This window comes from Nicotiana sylvestris, chromosome 2 (assembly GCF_000393655.2).
Source record: "Nicotiana sylvestris chromosome 2, ASM39365v2, whole genome shotgun sequence".
NCBI classification, from domain to species: Eukaryota; Viridiplantae; Streptophyta; class Magnoliopsida; order Solanales; family Solanaceae; genus Nicotiana; species Nicotiana sylvestris.
This window is the reverse complement of record NC_091058.1, coordinates 19,098,731-19,117,038: the sequence shown is the minus strand read 5'-3', so window position 1 is coordinate 19,117,038 and position 18,308 is coordinate 19,098,731. Positions and strand designations below refer to the sequence as shown.

At 41.4% G+C, this 18,308-nt stretch overlaps 1 protein-coding gene across 8 annotated transcripts in view; it reads right to left on the bottom strand.

The window, feature by feature from the left end:
- LOC104241937 (uncharacterized) overlaps nt 1-18,308 on the bottom strand; it is a 41,709-nt gene that overhangs the window by 8,673 nt on the left and 14,728 nt on the right. For 4 of the 8 annotated variants that reach the window (XM_070167752.1, XM_070167751.1, XM_070167753.1 and 1 more), the window contains 2 exons: nt 10,001-10,068; nt 1,001-5,075 (listed from right to left, as the gene is read on the bottom strand). In XM_070167752.1, the coding sequence (XP_070023853.1) occupies nt 1,001-2,710 (1,710 nt within the window). In that variant the 5' untranslated portion in view covers nt 2,711-5,075; nt 10,001-10,068. Of the gene's footprint in view, nt 1-1,000; nt 5,076-5,405; nt 5,421-10,000; nt 10,069-18,308 lie in introns of those variants that run through there. The other 4 variants (XR_011405253.1, XR_714841.2, XR_714844.2 and 1 more) reach the window with 2 other exon arrangements.

The following is an 18,308-nucleotide window of genomic DNA, read 5'->3' as shown; positions in this document are numbered from 1 at the left end:
TTTCTGAATAAATCTCTTCTTTTGCAAAGGCTCCATAAGTGCAACAATAAAAAATCCATGTTCCTTCTGCATATTTATAACCCTTTGAAAGGCCTGCTGAGTTTTGACAGACCTTATATTCCATATAAGAGTTTTGATCATCATCTTGAAACTCCTGAGGCTGCCCTTCTAGGCAGTATTCTTGTAGGTTGCGATGGTTCTTTAGGTTGATTTTTCTTCCCTTTCCTTCCACTTTTACCTGCTGATTTTGGAGATAAATCCCCTTCCCTAGATACAGCCTTAAAGTTCTCAACTGTTGATTCATCATCTTCTTCTCCCTTATATTGCAATTGTTGGTCAATCAAATTGTTCTGAATATCATCTGGCAACTCCTTGTGTGTAATAATGTCATGAAGTACCTGATTTGGAGTCCTCAATGGCACATTAATTTGGATCTGCATTGGTGATCCAGTTCCTGAAGCACATGCCACTGGTTGTGTTTCCAGCTCCCCTACCTCCTTTGAAACAATGTCATGCTCAGCTTGTTCATAAGGAATTAGTGTTGCTCCATGTTGCTCTAAATTCTTCCCCATAGTCTCCAAATTAGCCTGCATCAATTTGAATTGAAGTGCATACACAGATCCCAGGTCTGGAGTTACTGTAGCAAGACAACCAGAATTTACTATTCCATTGGGATCAGGCACCTTCCCATGAACTGTTTGTTGCTCCTGGCACATTGTATCCTTCCTTAATTCATTAGGAACATTGTCATCAAGTTCCTTCTCCAAATCATACACCGGAACCCCATCAACAAATGCCAAGATCACCCCAGTTTCACTAGGGTTTACTGTTCTATTAGTGTTCTTTTTGCTCCTTGATCCCCAGCTCCCTTAAGTGTTGTTGCATCTCCTCCAATTGATTTTCCCAATTTTGAATCTATAAGGCTTGAGTTACAGTCAACCCTAGTTTGTGCACTGCTAGGGTTTACTGTAGCATCAACAATTTTGACAGTTTTTTGCAATTAAGTGCTATCCTTTTCTTCTTTGTATTCCATTACCTTTGTTACACCCTTTTGATCATCCATAGCCTCAACCTCTTCTCCCCATGATACCTTTGCAGAGTTAACCTCATTACATTCCTCTTGTTGCCCAGAATCACCATATGTTTGTGATGGAATATCTTGGCAAGAATGATTTGTAGTAACATTCAGCTGCATCAACTCCTCTTTACTAGTACCAAATCTCCTATGCACCCAGTCTATAGTCGACTCCTTGTTAATTCTAGTAGAATCAACCAATTTATGAAGTCCTTTAGGTGAAGATGAGAGAATCCCACTTGGACTAGGATTGCCAGCTTTTTCCAAAGCATTCTCAACTGCTTCCTTCTTCACGCGTATTAATTCCTGCTCAGTTGTCCTATTCCCAGTAGAATTAGGATTAGGATTCAGCTTTCTTTCCTTAAATTCCTTTGCCTTCTCCTGTACCTCCTTGGATTGCCTTTCAAATTGTTCCATCTTCTTACCATTGCTATGATCTTCTCCCTTTCCCTCCGTGATTTGTAAAGGAGGATTCTGAACCTCCTCTGCCTCTAGTGCATTAAACTTATTCATAGTTGCAACTTCTTCAATCTTGGTCTTACCTTTCCCTTTGTCCACCTCTTTTCCAGTTTTATCTTCAATAATGTGTCCCCTCTTATCTCTTTGGTACTTGTTCTTCCTTGCCTGCATCCATTCTTGCTTTGCTTGATTAGTAGTAGGTTTCCCAACTACCTTTCCACTTGATAACACCTTAGACTTATTGGCAGCAGTTCCAACTACATCAGTACTTACCAGCACCTCCCTCTCCTCGCCTTGATCCTTGACATCACCATCAAAACTTTTATGTAGTTCTGGATGAACTACCCAATATTCCTCCTCCTTGTGCCCTTGTTTCTTACATGTCTTGGAATATTTAGGCATGTAATCATACCTTATCTTGATCCATTTAGACTCTTCAGGACCAGTCTCATCAGCCTCCTCAATAATCTTAATTCTTTGAGGCAATATTGCAAGAAGATTCACCTCCACCTTAACCTTAGCACAACTAGGTTTTGTGCTATTTTGAGTAGCAAGATCAATATGTAAAGGTCTACCTACTGCATTAGCCAATGAAAACACAAACTCCTTACCAAAGAAATTAGGAGGAAGGTCTTGAAACGAAATCCACGCAATTGCAATTGGTGTCTCAACATCTGGAGACCACCAAGGACTCCACTTCGTGCATCTCATCTGCCAAAATTCACCTTGAGTTTTCAAATAGAATGCAGGCTTCGATAATAAATGAATATAGTCCTCCATCAATGACAACTTGATCAAAACGTGTGAATCTTCAATCAAACCTACTGAACATGATCCCTTAAGCTCACATTGAATTGGAATTGCCTTCCTCAATTCTTGGATCACAGGTTTTCCATATGAGAATTTGCCAAGAACTGCTAGATGTAATCTTTGTTGCAATATGGATTGTTTTACCTCAGATTTATTCCACCTAACCATTGGTTCACCATGTAAAACCTCGACTGGTTTTAGGTTTACTCTAGTTACGTGCATGAGAGCATTTATTGCTTGTGGCTGGAGCAAATTCGCGTATGTTTGGATTGTTTTTGGATTAGTAGATAATTGCGGGATTGGTATAGGGTTGGGAGACACCTGCCCAACCTCCATTGAAGGCTGGGCAGTGGCCGGAGCGGCCATAGAAGTGAGCAACGAGATTTCTCTCTCTAATCGCCCAGGTTTTCTCCAGAGCTTCTCAAGCGAACAATAGAGCTAGGTCGTTGTGCTTAGGTTGAAGCCTTCTTCCTTATTTCCTCAGCTAGTCTTTCGTTGTAGTACTTAGGGAGAACCCTTGACTCTCGTAAAGCTGTGAGCTTATTACGGACCTTTTGATGTCCTTCCTTGCCTATAATTATCCGTAGTTGCTTACCTCCGTGCCCTTATGCTTGTAGGGTTGCTCCTGAACTAATATTTGACCACCTTCCTAGTGGCACTTTCTTTTATCCCTGTAACACTTATACGGTACCTTTAACTACCTTGACTCCTATTTGAATATATCTCAAGTATTATAATGACATTACTGCGAGGCTGAATTCTCCATGTTGGGGTTTACTACATTTACTTTGCATGATCTGCTGATTTGTCTGTAACTTCTTGTCTAGTCATGACTAGGCTCTTCTTGAATCAACTACTAACTACTTGTCGGCCCCTTCTCATATCCATATTCCGCGTAATCTTTCTAGGGTTATTTCCTTGTCTTATCTTACCTCACGTACTGGCTCCTTATCTATCAATAACATTCAAGGCAGGAACCCTTACTTCCTTTTTTTGGAGTCATGCTTAGATAATGTTCTGGAATCATAGTATATCTGTAGCATTTGGATAAGTGCAATCTCATCCCTTTCTCATTTTTATTGCATTCTTCCTTTATCATTTCATATTCCCCTCTTTAGGGGAGTACTAAGACTTAGAGCTACGACGACCCGCCTATAGATGTTTTTCCTCTCCATCTTTGGCATCTTTTCGCATCATCAATGACCCTTACTCGCCTTGCGGTAATCCTTCTGTACCAAAGATAACAAAATTCCTCACTCGCAATGGTGATACTTAGTGTAACTGGCACATATAGTCCCTTAAGCTTAACTTTGCTCACATTGTTTGCTTTAGGGAAGCATTTTCCTGAATGACCATTCTCTTAATTCATCATGGATCTTCTTCTGTTGTCCATTCTATTATTGCCAGAACGCAATATGAAATTCTCATGATGCTGACCATTATCAAATCACTCAGTTCCTAATTCATGTTTAGGTTATCCTGTTCACCAATCCATACTGATTTCTATTACTCGGGGGTTTCAATTTCCCTTCTGTTAATCACATTAGAGTCGCGAACTTATTTCTCAAAATGAGGATGTGACTGTATGTCATATACTCTTTTGTTGTTTCCAGGCCTGGCACCTCTCATTTTTTTTCCTTCCCTCGATTATCGACTATGTAATACTGTCATCCATGCATCACATCTTACTCATAATTCTTCCTTATCTCTCTTCTCATTACTCTGCTAATATTTATGTCTATCTCTTTCTTATGAAAACTTCAACAAGACATTCTTTGGATTTTATCTCCCCTTGCTTCATTCATCGGCTCTTCGGGTTTCTCAACGTCCTCGCTCTACTAGGGACGAGAGTCACACTAAGGTAATATTTATCCCTTCCAGGCTTTTAGTGTCTATCTTTGTAGTACTCATATCTAGCTGTACTATTTTAGAGTGCACCATCTGGGTGTCTCACAAGGAGATCTATTAACACATTTGCAATATCACTCGGCAATGTCAACTAACACAAAAAAATTCATCCACCATTTTAGGTCACTCTAACCCCATCCGGATCGTGATATTATGTCCTTCTCTTAAACCATATTTGTTAGCTCCCACAGAGCATAACTTAGATCGATGTGGCCAATTGTACATACCTATGTTACTGTTGAAGGTAACTCAAAATGCTTATTTCTCTCTTCCTGAATGGTAAATAAGGATAATCTTCATTAGTTGGGTACCTCGTACCCTCTTTCACCTTCATTTCTTATTAATCTCTCATTGTCTTTCACCATAAAGGTGGATAGATATTCTTGCCTAAAGGCTCCTTTTCCAGAAGCTCACCGAGTTTTTCTGACTCAACTCTTTCACAACCGCATTCAATCCCTTACCAACCATCTTTCTAAATGAAGACATCGCCGCATTACGAATAAGATAGAGTTTAGAAAATTTAGTTCTTACAACTGAGCTCTACCACACGATCTGGAATAAGAAGAAAGAGTGACAGTCCTAAATGCCCTGTAGCCTCCTGCTTATAAGTATGCTACATGACACACCCATAAACAAGACTCTACTAGACACGACTTGTAGACTCCCTAGGATAGAACTACTCTGATACCACTTTTGTCACACCCCGAACCTGGGGGGCGAGACCGGCACCCGGTGCCTCACCTATCCTTGCATACCAACTTGTGACTAAGGAACTCTGAACATGTGATGTCGGACTTTGGCCATGGTCCACATTGCAAGACAACTGCAAATGCTGACAAAATATCAATACGAAGTTGGGCCGACAAGGCCGTCATAATTATTGTAGCTAACAAACCAACCAATATACATACAAGGCCTACAAGCCCAATATATAGCACTAACTGACAGGATATGTCTACAAGCCTCTACTGGTGGATATACTGTAATCGGAATAGATCCCCGACCTACTCATAACATATATACATATATATACAAAATGTACATAAAGCCATAGACCCGACAACTCCGAAGGGCATGGAGTTACCGTTCAAGCTGAACTCGGGCAACACTTAATGAGGAGGTCTACCCGTCTGTCTGTATGAACCTGCATGCATGAAATGCAATGCCTCTAGAAAAGGGATGTCAGTACGAAATAATGTACTGAGTATGTAAGACAATATACTGAAAGCTAAAACTGAACTGATAATATAACAACTGAAAGTAACTGGAAGTCAAAGATAATTTGAAGATAAGTTTACCTGCTAATACTGACTCAACTCTCTCAATATAGTAAGTAAAATGGCTTTCTGGCCATATAAGGCTCGGTATATATATATATAATTACTTTAATGTACTAGGCTCGCTCATAGGTACTCGGCCATACTAGGCTTTGTATCTCGACCAACTGGGCTCGCCCATAGGCGCTCGGCCACAGTAGGCTCGGTATATAACTTACCATCTGATCTGAAGTTGCCAATAGGGGTCTGCCCATCGATTATAGCTCGATGGTAATGAAAATATTGTAATACTATATATATATATATATAGACTCTATGCTCTCTTGACTGGAAGAAGGAAATACTCAATTGAATATAAAGTCTTGATAAAGAAAAATACTGTAATTTCTAGCATTTCTATAAATAGAGTCATTTATGGAAGTTGTGCATTTTCTTGTTTTATTTGTATCGCATAGATCTTACTAAAATGAAGGAAGGGCTTAGCCTTAACATACCTGGAATAGGAAAAAATTCATATAATATTGTTGGAAAAGATTGCACCGTACTCCTTTAGAACTGCAAAACTTTTACGTTGTTAAGTTTCTAATAGTTCTCGTTGGAGTTTGGTTGCAAGAATTTTGTTTGAAGCATTTTTTTGGATGGAGTTTAGCATCTGTTCTTGAATACTTTGAATTACAATGAAATATATATAAAAACCAACTTATAGAATAGCTTATAGAATACTATGTCCCAAATGAACCGAACTTGGATAAAAATAAAACCAAACTTGCATGTCTTTACATATTAAAGTCTTGTTATCTTAGATAGCCACCTAAGCCAATATGACCCTTAGTCATATGTATTAATAGTGGCTTACTGCCACGTGGGGGTAAGGTGGAAAATTTTAAATCTTTATTCACTTATTAGGTAATGTCCCGTTACCCGATGATTAACCACTTACCTGCATAATTAAGAATGGTCTCAAATTACTTAAAATTCTACTCATTTTTAATATACTTTATACATTATAATATCACAGTCATACAGTACCTTGTATGGTACTAGTCTATAAATATCGGGTATTATAGCTCGGACCGTATTTTATCCCAATATGCCAAACTTGGATAAAAATTTATTTCCTTTGACTTGCTTCCCTTCTCACCTTCACGAATTTACTCATCACTTGTTTGAAATAGCATAATCCTTATAATCTCCAAATAATCTTTTCCTTGAACTGATGTGAATTACCTTATGACAAATTCAACGTACAATACTACAGGGTGCAACATCGTCGTAATTTAATACTGTGAGGCTTAACATCATCATAATGTAGTACTACGAGACGTAATATCGATGTAATATTGCGGGGTGTAACATTTCATATCTCCCTACTCCTACCAGTTTGTCACAATAAGCCCTCAAATGTGTATGGGGATCACTTTTTCAGTCCAATGTGTCAAACTTTGGCGGCTTGTACCCTACGGGCAACTCAACATCAGCATGAACACACAAATCCGCATATTCAACGATTTTGCTTCCCCTAGACGTTTATAGGTTTCTCACGGCTTCCTTATGCCTCCAGATCTCTTTTGCTAACACATAGGCCGCCTTTGCCTTTGCATCCTTCTCTATTTATTCATATTGATCTACCTCGGATTGAAATTTGACCGATATTGGGTTAGTAAAGGTGTGAGCTTCCCCTGCATATACCTGAGGATCACTTTGCATGTTAAGAATAGCAATATGTTCCCCTGAAATATGTTGGGTTACTGGGTTATCTATGATAGGGGTAATTTGAACTAAGGGTGGTAGGGGGTTATAAGGGGTATTGACAGGTGGTTGACTTGGTGGGTTTGTGGGAGCATTAAAAGTGTTGATAGCTGGTTGACTTTGAGGATTCACGAGTGATGGGTTTGGGGGAGGTACATATGGAGTGTTAATAGGTGGTGGTTTTTGTGGATTTACTGGAGTAACTAGTGGTAGATTGTTAATGGTAGGTGGAGGATGTTGTAGGGGAAAGTGTTTTGGAACTAGTGAATCAAGGGATGGAAAGTGAGGTAGGTTTGGCACGGTATTTCTGGGTCCAGGAGATGGACTATGAAGTGTGATAGCCAAATTAGTCAAGTCTTTCATTCGATTCAGTTTTCCTTGTAGATCCTCAATCTCTTGTTGAAAACAGGCAATGTGTTCATCATGTTGAGTGATAGTTGTATCTCCAAAAGTCTCAGAAGGGTTATTTGGATTCACAATATTTCCCAAACCAGTTGGATCATATGCAGAGGGATCAGGCATAGTAGTTTTTCTTCCTTGGATGGCCCAACTACGTCGAGGTAATGCTGACATTTTTGACCTCGTGAAGTAGGGTGGTCATCCAGTTCAATAGTCAACACGAATCAACCTTAGGGAGTAATAAAATAAAACCTTTTGTAATGGAAACAAAGACAACATTAGTAAGTGGTGAAACTTCAAAGAAAATATATCACAAGCAAACAAGTCACATAGTGAATAATACGAACAAATCAAATATTAATAGCATTCTTAGTATGCACGGGACCTCTTTGTGCCAAGGGTAGGACTAGCAAAAATTGAACTATAAACACACCATTATATGTCATTCCAATCCCCCTTAAGGAGTAAACGATCTACATAATCAACATCATTATCATTCAAACGATGTACAAAGAACATGAATAGGCATCACTCGAGGTTATACACCCACTTGGACATTTAGATAAGGTTGACTAAAGGACTTAATACACCTAGGGTATTAAGCTCTATAACTTTGCATGATGCATGTACTTAATAAGGGTTTTGGTTTAGCTCTATCCAAGGTCGACTAAGAGTAGATTTTTCTAGACCGATCTTCTCTCAAGCAGTCAACTTGGGGGTGGAAATCTCGTGATTGTCGACTGCACCACAAATTGACTTACCCACGAACTTACCCCTCAAAGGTATGTTTTGAAAAAGTACCGCTAGGTGTGTGCATAACATGAGTTTTCCAAAAGTGAAGAAAGTGAAAACGGAATGACGGTTTATAAAAGATAACAATTACAATTTATAAGAGGTTGCACAAATATTCACAAAAATACAAGGCCATTTTTATTATCCTAAGTTTGTTATGGTTTAAAATACCAATTCCCCAGTAGAGTCGTCAAACTGTTATACCCTATTTAATATGGGTCTAATTAGAGTATAACATATTGAAAATCCCGAGGTTTAATTAATTTTAAGAGAGTCACCACTTAATTAATTCTAAAGTGAATTAGGACACCAATTATTGAAGTTAAACAAAACTCCATTTTATGGTCTTAACCTAAAGATTCTAAGTACAAGTTTTAAATATCTTAAACGGAAGGTTTTTAATAGCACCTTTTAAAATCCGTTAATAACAATTAAGCGGCCAAAGTTAGGTTAATTGATCTAATATCTTAAGATATAAATATTTTATAAATACTTTAAGGAAACAAATCATAAATATTTTTAAGTTATAAAATACTATCATATGAGAAAATACACAATGATATTTCCGCGATCGTGAAAGTGAACATCTGGGCAGACTATTTAATTTAAAAAACGAGGGTTAGAGTTTTGCTTTACATTTGGACTTTGGGAGCTCGGATTGAGATGATTTTTGGAAGGGTTTTCACCTAGATTGAAGAGGTAAGTGATTTTTGATCACTTTTGTCCATGTATCTTGAATACCCATTGGTTATTTCACCTATTTATGATGAATCTAAGCTAGAATTTAGAAATTTTTGATCCATATATTGGAGAGTAAGATTTAAGGGTTTGAGGATCGATTTTTGGTCGGAATTGGATGATTTTGATATGGTTGGACTCGTTATTGAATGTGTGTTTGAATTTTGTGAACCTTGTTGGGTTCTGAGGCGTGGACCCGGGGTTAACTTTTTGAATTTAGTTAAAAAACTTAGCTTTATCGTATGAAATTGATTCCTATAGGTTGTATTGATTGTATTAAATTGTTTGTAGCTAGATACGGATCGTTCAGAGGCCGATTTGCGAGGCAAGGGCTTGTTGGAGTTATTATTTGTGCGGTTTGAGGTAAGTAATGTTATAATCGGTACTAAGGGTATGAATCCCTGAAATACGGGTTATATGGTTGGTGTTGAGGTGACACATATTGTCACAACCCATTTTTCCATAATAGGTCATGAGGGCGCCCAACACCGTTGTCAGGCAAGCCAACGCAGAAGTATTAGTGAATTCTTATTTTACTTACCCAAACAGTTATAACATTTTTCTTAATTTGCAATTAAAAGTAGGTGATAATATGCAACATTCAATAATAATTATACAATCCAAAAGAAACGTCTACTAATGTGTGTGCCAAGACCTAGTTTCACAAGTTGTGGGCAACTAGTAGAATATACAAAATAATACATCTATCCTACTGTCTAAAACAGAATAGACAGTCAAAAGTAAGGAAGACTTCATCCAGTTGCCGATCGGCATAAGAAGGGAAGCAGCTCACCGTGGAAGTCTCGGACTATGATCAGGGACGCGCACCGGTCTGATAGTCAGATGAACCTGCCTCAGAACCTGTACAATTAAGTACAGAAGTGTAGCATGAGTACATTAACAATATGTACCCAATAAGTATCCCATCTAATCTCGAAGAAGTAGAGACGAGAGGTCGACTTGATACTTACTAGGGCCAAATAATATAATATGATGTTATTCCAGGCATGATAGTCACAATATATAACAGTTGAAATAAGTATTTCTAAGTCATGTCATTTTAATACCCCAACTAGTCCTTTACAATGTAAGCCAAGTATTAGACAGGTCATCAATAATAAATTCACATAAATATCATGCGCACGTTATGCCGAGGTCGACGGCCCGATCCAACATAAAAGAAATTGTGCACTACCAGAGGGTCGAATGGCGCGAACTATAGATGTGATGACCCAAAAGGTCATCACTTGTGTTGCAATGAAATTCTACGTTTTTGTGCCTTAAAAACCTCCCTTAGCACCACCTCGATTTGTGTGCGCAGTCCGGGCGCGTAACCGAAAAGCTTAAATGTGAAAATTGATGAAAAATGATAAGTTTTGACTGTAAAATGAATAAATTTGACTTCGGTCAACGTTTTGGGTAAACGAACCTGGACCCGTAATTTGACGGTCCCGGAGGGTCCGTAAGAAAATATGGGACTTGGGCGTATGCTCGGAATAAGATTCCAAGGTCCCAAGCCTGAGAAATGAATTTTTTAAAGAAAATTATTTTCTGAAATTGTTTAAAGAAATTTGAAAGGAAATTTGCTTAGAACATGATGGTATTGGGCCGGTACTTTGGTTCCGGCGCTCGGTATAGGTTTTATATTTGATTTAAGATGTTTTGTGGAATTTGGTGAAAAACGGTATGATTCGGATTTAAATTACAAAATTGATGTCTAAAGAAGTTTTGAAAAATTTCATTAATATCGAGGTTTAATTTGATGTTCATGATGTTATTTTGGTGATTTGATTACCCAAATAAGTCCATAGGATGTTTTTGAGGTTTTTATGTGCACTTGGTTTGGAGTTCTGAGGGCTCGGTTGAGTTTTTGGTAAGTTCCAGGATGTTTTAGGCTTAAAACCAGAAGTTGAGGCCTCTGAACCCGCCAGTGCGGTCCGCGGTCGGCCTTGTGCGGTGCGCGGTGTAGGGCTATGTGGCCACAATCGACTTTGTGTGGTCCGCACAGGGGCGCTGTTGTGCGACCGCAGTCGACTTTGTGCGGTCCACACAGGGGCGCTGCTGTGCGACCGCAGTCGACTTTGTGCGGTCCGCACAGGGCACTGGACCGCAGTACCCTCAGGAAGGCTTGTGAGGTCCGTACAGGGGGTCTGAGAGGGATATAAATAGATGGGATTTTCAGTCATTGTGCATTTTTCAAAACCCAAAAATATAAGAGGCGATTTTTCAAACAACATTTCTTCTCCAAATCAAGTGTAAGTCGTTTTTAACTAGTTTTTTTCAATCATTAACATTTTTTAACATGATTTCAACTTCAAATCAATGATTTTCATGAGGGAAATTGGGTGTTTTGGGTAAAACCTAGGTTTTTCAAAAATTAGGGATTTGGACCTCGATTTGAGGTCTGATTTAAAAACAAATTACATATTTGAGCTCGTGGGGGATTGGGTAATTGGGTTTTGGTTCAAATCTCGGATTTTGACCATGTGGGCCCGAGGGCAATTTTGACTTTTTGGGTAAAACTTTGGAAAACTCATTTTCATGCATTCAAATTTATTCTTTTAGCATTTATTGATGTAATTAAGTAACTTGTGGCTAGATAAGAGCGAATTGGTGGAGGAATCAAGGGGTAAAGCTATAATTGAAACTTGAGTTGTGTTCAAGGCATCGAGGTAAGTGTTTGGTCTACCTTAGCTAGAGGGATTAGGAGTTGTGTCTTATTTTCTACATATTAATTGTGGAGAACGACGTATAGACATGGTGACGAGTATCTATACGTTGGTGTCAAGCATGCCCGTGAGTCTTGTATTATAGTTATTATGACTCCGTTGTGATTTATTGCGCTTCATATGTTATTATCATCATTGTTCCCTTGCCGGGATTTTTGTTTGATATTAATGATCCCTTGCCGGGATGTTTGTTTTGATAGTATTATTCCCTTGCCGGGATGTTGTTGAAATATCATTGTTCCCCTGCCGGGAAGTTGTTATTGCTTTTGTTCCCTTGCCGGAATTCCTTGTGATTATTATTGGCTTATAATTGGGAGCGGGTGACACGCCTACCACAAGATATGATGAAATGGGAGCGGGTGGTACGCCTACCACAAGATATGATGAAATGGGAGCGGGTGGTACGCCTTCCACAAGATATGATGAAGTGGGAGCGGGTGGTACGCCTACCACAAGATATAATGAAATGGGAGCGGGTGGTACGTCTTCCACAAGATATGATGAAATGGGAGCGGGTGGTACGCCTACCACAAGATATAATGAAATGGGAGCGGGTGGTACGCCTACCATGAGATACAATGAAATGGGAGAGGGTGGCACGCCTGCCACGAGATACAGGAATCGGGATCGGGTTGCACGCCTGCAACAAGATGTGAAAAAAAAGTGAAATCCGTCTTTGTTTTTCCTCATTCTTGTTAGTGGTTGATTTTGATTCCTTTATAATTCTCTTGATATTCTGTTTTACCTGTTATTCCCTGAAGCATGTTTCCCCCTCCTATCTTTATTTGTTTATTTCTGTATTTCTTTTCCGTTGTATATATATATATATATATATATAATTGCACAGGTTTATCTAGAGTCTGGTCCTAGCCTCGTCACTACCTCGCTGGAGTTAGGCCAGGCACTTACCAGCTCATGGGGTCGGTTGTGCTAATGCTACACTCTGCACTTATGTGCAGATATCGGAGCAGCACTAGGTCAGCTGTAGTAGCTTGGGAGCCAGCCTTCAGTCCACCGAGATTCTGAGGTAGTCCTGCAGGCGTTCGCAGGCCCGACGTCTCTTCTATCAGTTATTTTGTTTTGTTATCATTGTATCCAAGACAGATAGTGTTCCTTCTTTCAAACGTTGTATGTAGTAATCATAGATAGTCCGTGAAAGTTCTGACACCAGTTTTTAGGTAGAGGCATATATTGATTTCCGAATTATTTTAGTTTATTTTGTTTAAGTCTTCTGCTTAATCTCATATTCCACTATTATTTAAATGTTTATCACCTGTTAAAGCAAGTTGTTAAAAGGATTAACAAAGAAGTAAAGAGTTTTCTAAATTTCGTGGCTTGTCTAGCTTCTACGAGTAGGCGCCATCACGACTCTCGAGGGTGGGAAATCTGGGTCGTGACAAGTTGGTATCAGAGCTCTAGGTTACATAGGTCTCACAATTCACGGACAAGCTCAGTAGAGTCTGAGGGATCGGTACGGAGATGTCTGTATTTATCCCCCAGAGACTACAGGGTTAGGAAAAACTTCACATTCGTTCCTTCTTGTCGTGCGGTTTGTTTCTCAATGCTAATTGAATTTTTACTCTATTCTTTCGCAGATGGAGAGAACACGCGCTTCCTCATCCACCGCTCAGTAGCCCAAGCCCCCAGCAGCTTCCACGAGGGACAGAGGGCGAGGGCGAGGTCGTGCTATTGGCTGAGGTAGGGGCAGAGCTCAGCCCCGAGCAGCAGCACCAGTGATGGAGACTCAGGTTGATTTTGATGAGGAGGTTCCGGCCCCAGCAGTTCCGATGGGCCTAGCTCAGGTCCCAGAGGGGTTTATTGCTACCCCAGTTCTTCAGGATGCTCTGGTCCGATTAGTGGGCCTCATGGAGAGTGTCACCCAGGCTTGCTTGCTTCCTATAGAACTAGCCATCTCTCAGGCTGGAGGAGGGGCCCAGACTCCTGCTACTCACACTCCAGAGCAGGTAGCTCCCCAGATTCAAACTCCAGCAGTTCATCCAGTTGGAGCAGTTCAGTCGGGTGTAGTAGCTCAGACCGACGATGAAGCGGCTATGTCTACCGATACTTTATGGAGGATGGATAGGTTCACCAAGCTCTTCACTTCTACTTTCAGCGGTGCATCTGCTGAGGATCCCAAGGATTTCCTAGACAGCTACCACGAGGTTCTCAGGAACATGGGTATTGTTAAGACCAATGGGGTCGATTTTGCTACGTTTCGCTTGTCTGGATCCGCCAAGACTTGGTGGAGGGATTATTGCTTAGCTAGACAAGCTGGATCGCTAGCCTTGACTTGGGAGCAGTTCACACATCTATTTCTGGAGAAGTTTCTCCCCATTACTCAAAGAGAGGCCTATCGGAGATAGTTTGAGCGCCTCCAGTAGGGTTCCATGATTGTTACCCAGTATGAGACTAGGTTCATCGACTTAGCTCGCCATGCTTTTATCATACTTCCTACCGAGAGAGAGAGGGTGAGCAGGTTTATTGATGGTCTTATTCACCCGATTCGTCTTCAGATGGCTAGGGAGACTGGGAGTGAGATATCTTTCCAAGAGGCGGCCAATGTGGCCAGGAAAGTGGAGATGGTTCTGTCATAGGGAGGTGGTCATGGGTCAGATAAGAGGCCTCGTCATTCAGGCAGATTCAGTGGTACCTCATCTGGAGGTAGAGATTCATATGGTAGAGGCCATCCCCCTAGGCCTTTCCAGTCAGCACTTCAGGTTTCTCACGGTGCTTCAGGTAACCGTGGTCCTCAGATGCAGTATTCTGATCAGCAGTCCTACAGTGCACCACCAGAACCAATCAGTGCACCACCTCTTCAGAGTTTCTAGGGCCGTCAGCCCCTACAGCCGAGGGCTTGTTTTACTTGTGGAACATTGCTAGGTATCGCCCTCGAGCTTCGAGCAGTTCTTTGCATCAGGGTTCCCGTGTTATGGTTTAGGCACTAGGTGTCCCACAGGCCACCCAGCCAGCTAGAGGTGGGGTAGAGGTGCTAGAGGTAGAGGTGCTAAAGGTGGAGCTCAGGCTGCTAGAGGTGGAGGCCAGCTAGTTGCAGACCATCCCAGAGATGTAGTTCAGGGTAGTGGGGCCCAGCTTTGATGTTATGCTCTCCCAGCCAGGCCCGAGGCTGAGGCTTCAGATGCAGTTATTACAGGTACGGTTCTGGTTTGTGATAGAGATGCTTCAGTGTTGTTTGATTCAAAGTCTACATACTCGTATGTGTCATCTTATTTTGCACCATATTTGATCATGCATAGTGATTCATTGAGTGTTCCTGTTTATGTGTCTACACCGGTGGGTGATTTTATTGTGGTCGATCGAGTCCATCGTTCTTGTGTTGTGGTGATTAGGGGTTCTTAGACTCGTGTAGATTTGTTGCTTTTAGACATGGTCGATTTCGATGTTATATTGGGGATGGACTGGTTATCGCCTTACCACGCTATATTGGACTGTCATGCCAAGACTGTGACCTTAGCTTTACCGGGTATGCCTCATTTAGAGTGGAGAGGGACTCCTGTTCATTCTACCTGTAGTGTCATCTCGTATGTGAAGGCTCGGCGTACGGTCGAGAAGGGGTGTTTGGCCTATTTGGCATATGTTCGCGATTCTAGTGCTGAGGTTTCATCTATTGATTTTGTGCCCGTTGTTCGTGAGTTCCCTGAGGTATTCCCTTCAGACCTACCGGGTATGCCACCCGACAGGGATATTGATTTCTGCATTGATTTGGCTCTGGGCACTCAGCCCATTTCTATCCCGTCGTATCGTATGGCCCCGCCTGAGTTGACAGAGTTGAAGGACCAGTTGCAAGACTTGCTTGAGAAGGGTTTGATTAGACCCAGTGTTTCGCCTTGGGGTGCGTCGGTGTTGTTTGTTAATAAAAAGGATGGGTCGATGAGAATGTGTATTGATTACCGGCAGTTGAACAAGGTTACAATCAAGAATAAGTATCCATTGCCAAGGATTAATTATTTGTTTGATTAGCTTCAGGGTGCCAAGGTATTTTCAAAGATTGACGTGAGATCTGGCTACCATCAATTGAGGATTAGGGCATCCGATGTCCCTAAGATAGTTTTCTGCACTCGGTACGGGCATTATGAGTTCTTGGTTATGTTATTCGGTTTGACAAATGCCCCAACAGCTTTTTTGGATTTGATGAACCGAGTGTTCAAGCCTTATTTGGATTTGTTCGTGATAGTCTTCATTGATGATATTTTGATATATTCTCGCAGTCGGGAGGGGCACGAGCATCATCTCAGAGTGGTTCTTCAGACTCTAAGGGATAGTCAGCTATATGTTAAGTTCTCGAAGTATGAGTTTTGGCTGAGTTCAGTTGCATTCCTGGGTCATGTTGTGTCAGCATAGGGTATTCAGGTTGATCCAAAGAAGATTGAGGCAGTCAAGAACTGGACTAGACCAGCATTAGCTATAGAGGAGTTTCTTGGGATTGGCAGGCTACTATCGTCGGTTCGTGGAGGGGTTTTCATCCATTGCAGCCGAGATGACCAGGCTGACCTAGAAGTGTGCCCAGTTCAGATGGTCAGACGAGTGTGAGGCGAGCTTTCAGAAGCTCAAGACAGCTCTGACTACGACACCGGTGTTGGTTTTGCCCACAGGTTCAGGACCTTATACAATTTATTGTGATGCATCACGTATTGGACTTGGGGCAGTGTTGATGCAGGAGGGCAGGGTCATTTCCTATGCTTCACGGTAGTTGAAGATTCATGAGAAGAACTATCCGGTTCATGATTTGGAGTTGGCAGTCATTGTTCACGCATTGAAGATTTGGAGGCATTATCTGTATGGTGTGTCATGTGAGGTGTTCACGGATCACAAGAGTCTTCAGTATTTGTTCAAGCAAAAAGAGTTGAATTTGAGGAAGATGAGGTGGTTGGAGTTGTTGAAGGATTATGATATCACTATCTTATATCAACCGGGAAAGGCCAATGTGGTGGTCGATGCCTTGAGTAGGAAATCAGCCAGTATGGGCAGTCTTGCTTATATTCTGGTTGGTGAGAGGCTGCTTGCTTTGGATGTTCAAGCCTTGGCCAATCGGTTCGTGAGGTTAGATATTTCTGAGCCTAGTCGGGTATTAGCTTGCACGGTTGCTCGTTCCTTTTTATTGGAGCATATCCATGATCGGCAGTATGATGATCCCCATTTGTGTGTCCTTAGAGACACGGTGCAGCGCGGAGGTGCCAAGCAAGTTACCTTAGATAATGATGGAGTTTTGAGATTGCATGGTCGAGTGTGTGTACCAAATGTGGATGGGATTTGGGAGTTGATTTTAGAGGAGGCCCACAACTCCTGGTACTCTATTCATCCGGGCGTTCGCGAAGATGTATCAGGATTTGCGGCAGCATTATTGGTGGCGTAGAATGAAGAAGGATATTGTTGCATATATGGCTCGGTGTTTGAATTGTTAGCAATTTAAGTACGAGCATCAGATGCCTGATGGTTTATTTCATATGATTGAGCTTCCCAAGTGGAAGTGGGAGCGGATCACTATGGACTTTGTTGTTGGACTCCCACAGACTCGGAGGAAGTTCGACGTAATATGGGTCATTGTTGATAGGCTAACCAAGTCAGCGCATTTCATTCCTGTGGCTGTCTCCTATTCATGCGAGAGGTTAGCTATGATCTATATCCGGAAGATTGTTCGTCTTCATGGTGCGCCTGTGTCTATCATTTCAGACCGAGGTACGTAGTTTACCTCGCGTTTTTGGAGAGCAGTTCAGCGAGAGTTGGGCACATAGGTTGAGTTGAGTACAACATTTCATCCTTAGATGGACGGACAGTCCGAGCGGACTATTCAGATTTTGGAGGATATGCTCCGAGCTTATGTCATCGACTTTGGAGGCTCGTGGGATCAGTTTTTGCCTTTAGCAGAGTTTTCCTACAACAACAGCTACCAGCCGAGTATTTAGATGGCTCCTTATGAGGCTTTATATGGTAGGCGGTGTCGGTCTCCAGTTGGATGGTTTGAGCCGGGAGAGGCTCGGTTGTTGGGTACGGATCTGGTTCAGGAGGCCTTGGACAAGGTCAGGATTATTCAGGATAGGCTTCGTACAGCTCAGTCCAGGCAAAAGAGTTATGCAAACCGCAAGATTCGAGATGTTTTTATGGTCGGTGAGCGGGTATTGCTCCGAGTGTCGCCTATGAAGGGCGTGATGAGATTTGGGAAGAAAGGCAAGCTTAGCCCTAGGTTCATTGACCCGAGACTTGCATTGCCACCGAGCTTATCAGCCGTGCATCCAGTGTTTCATGTGTCCATGCTTCGGAAGTATCATGGAGATCCATCCCACATGTTAGATTTCAGTACTATCTAGTTGGACAAGGACTTATCTTATGAGGAGGAGCCGGTGGCTATTCTAGACT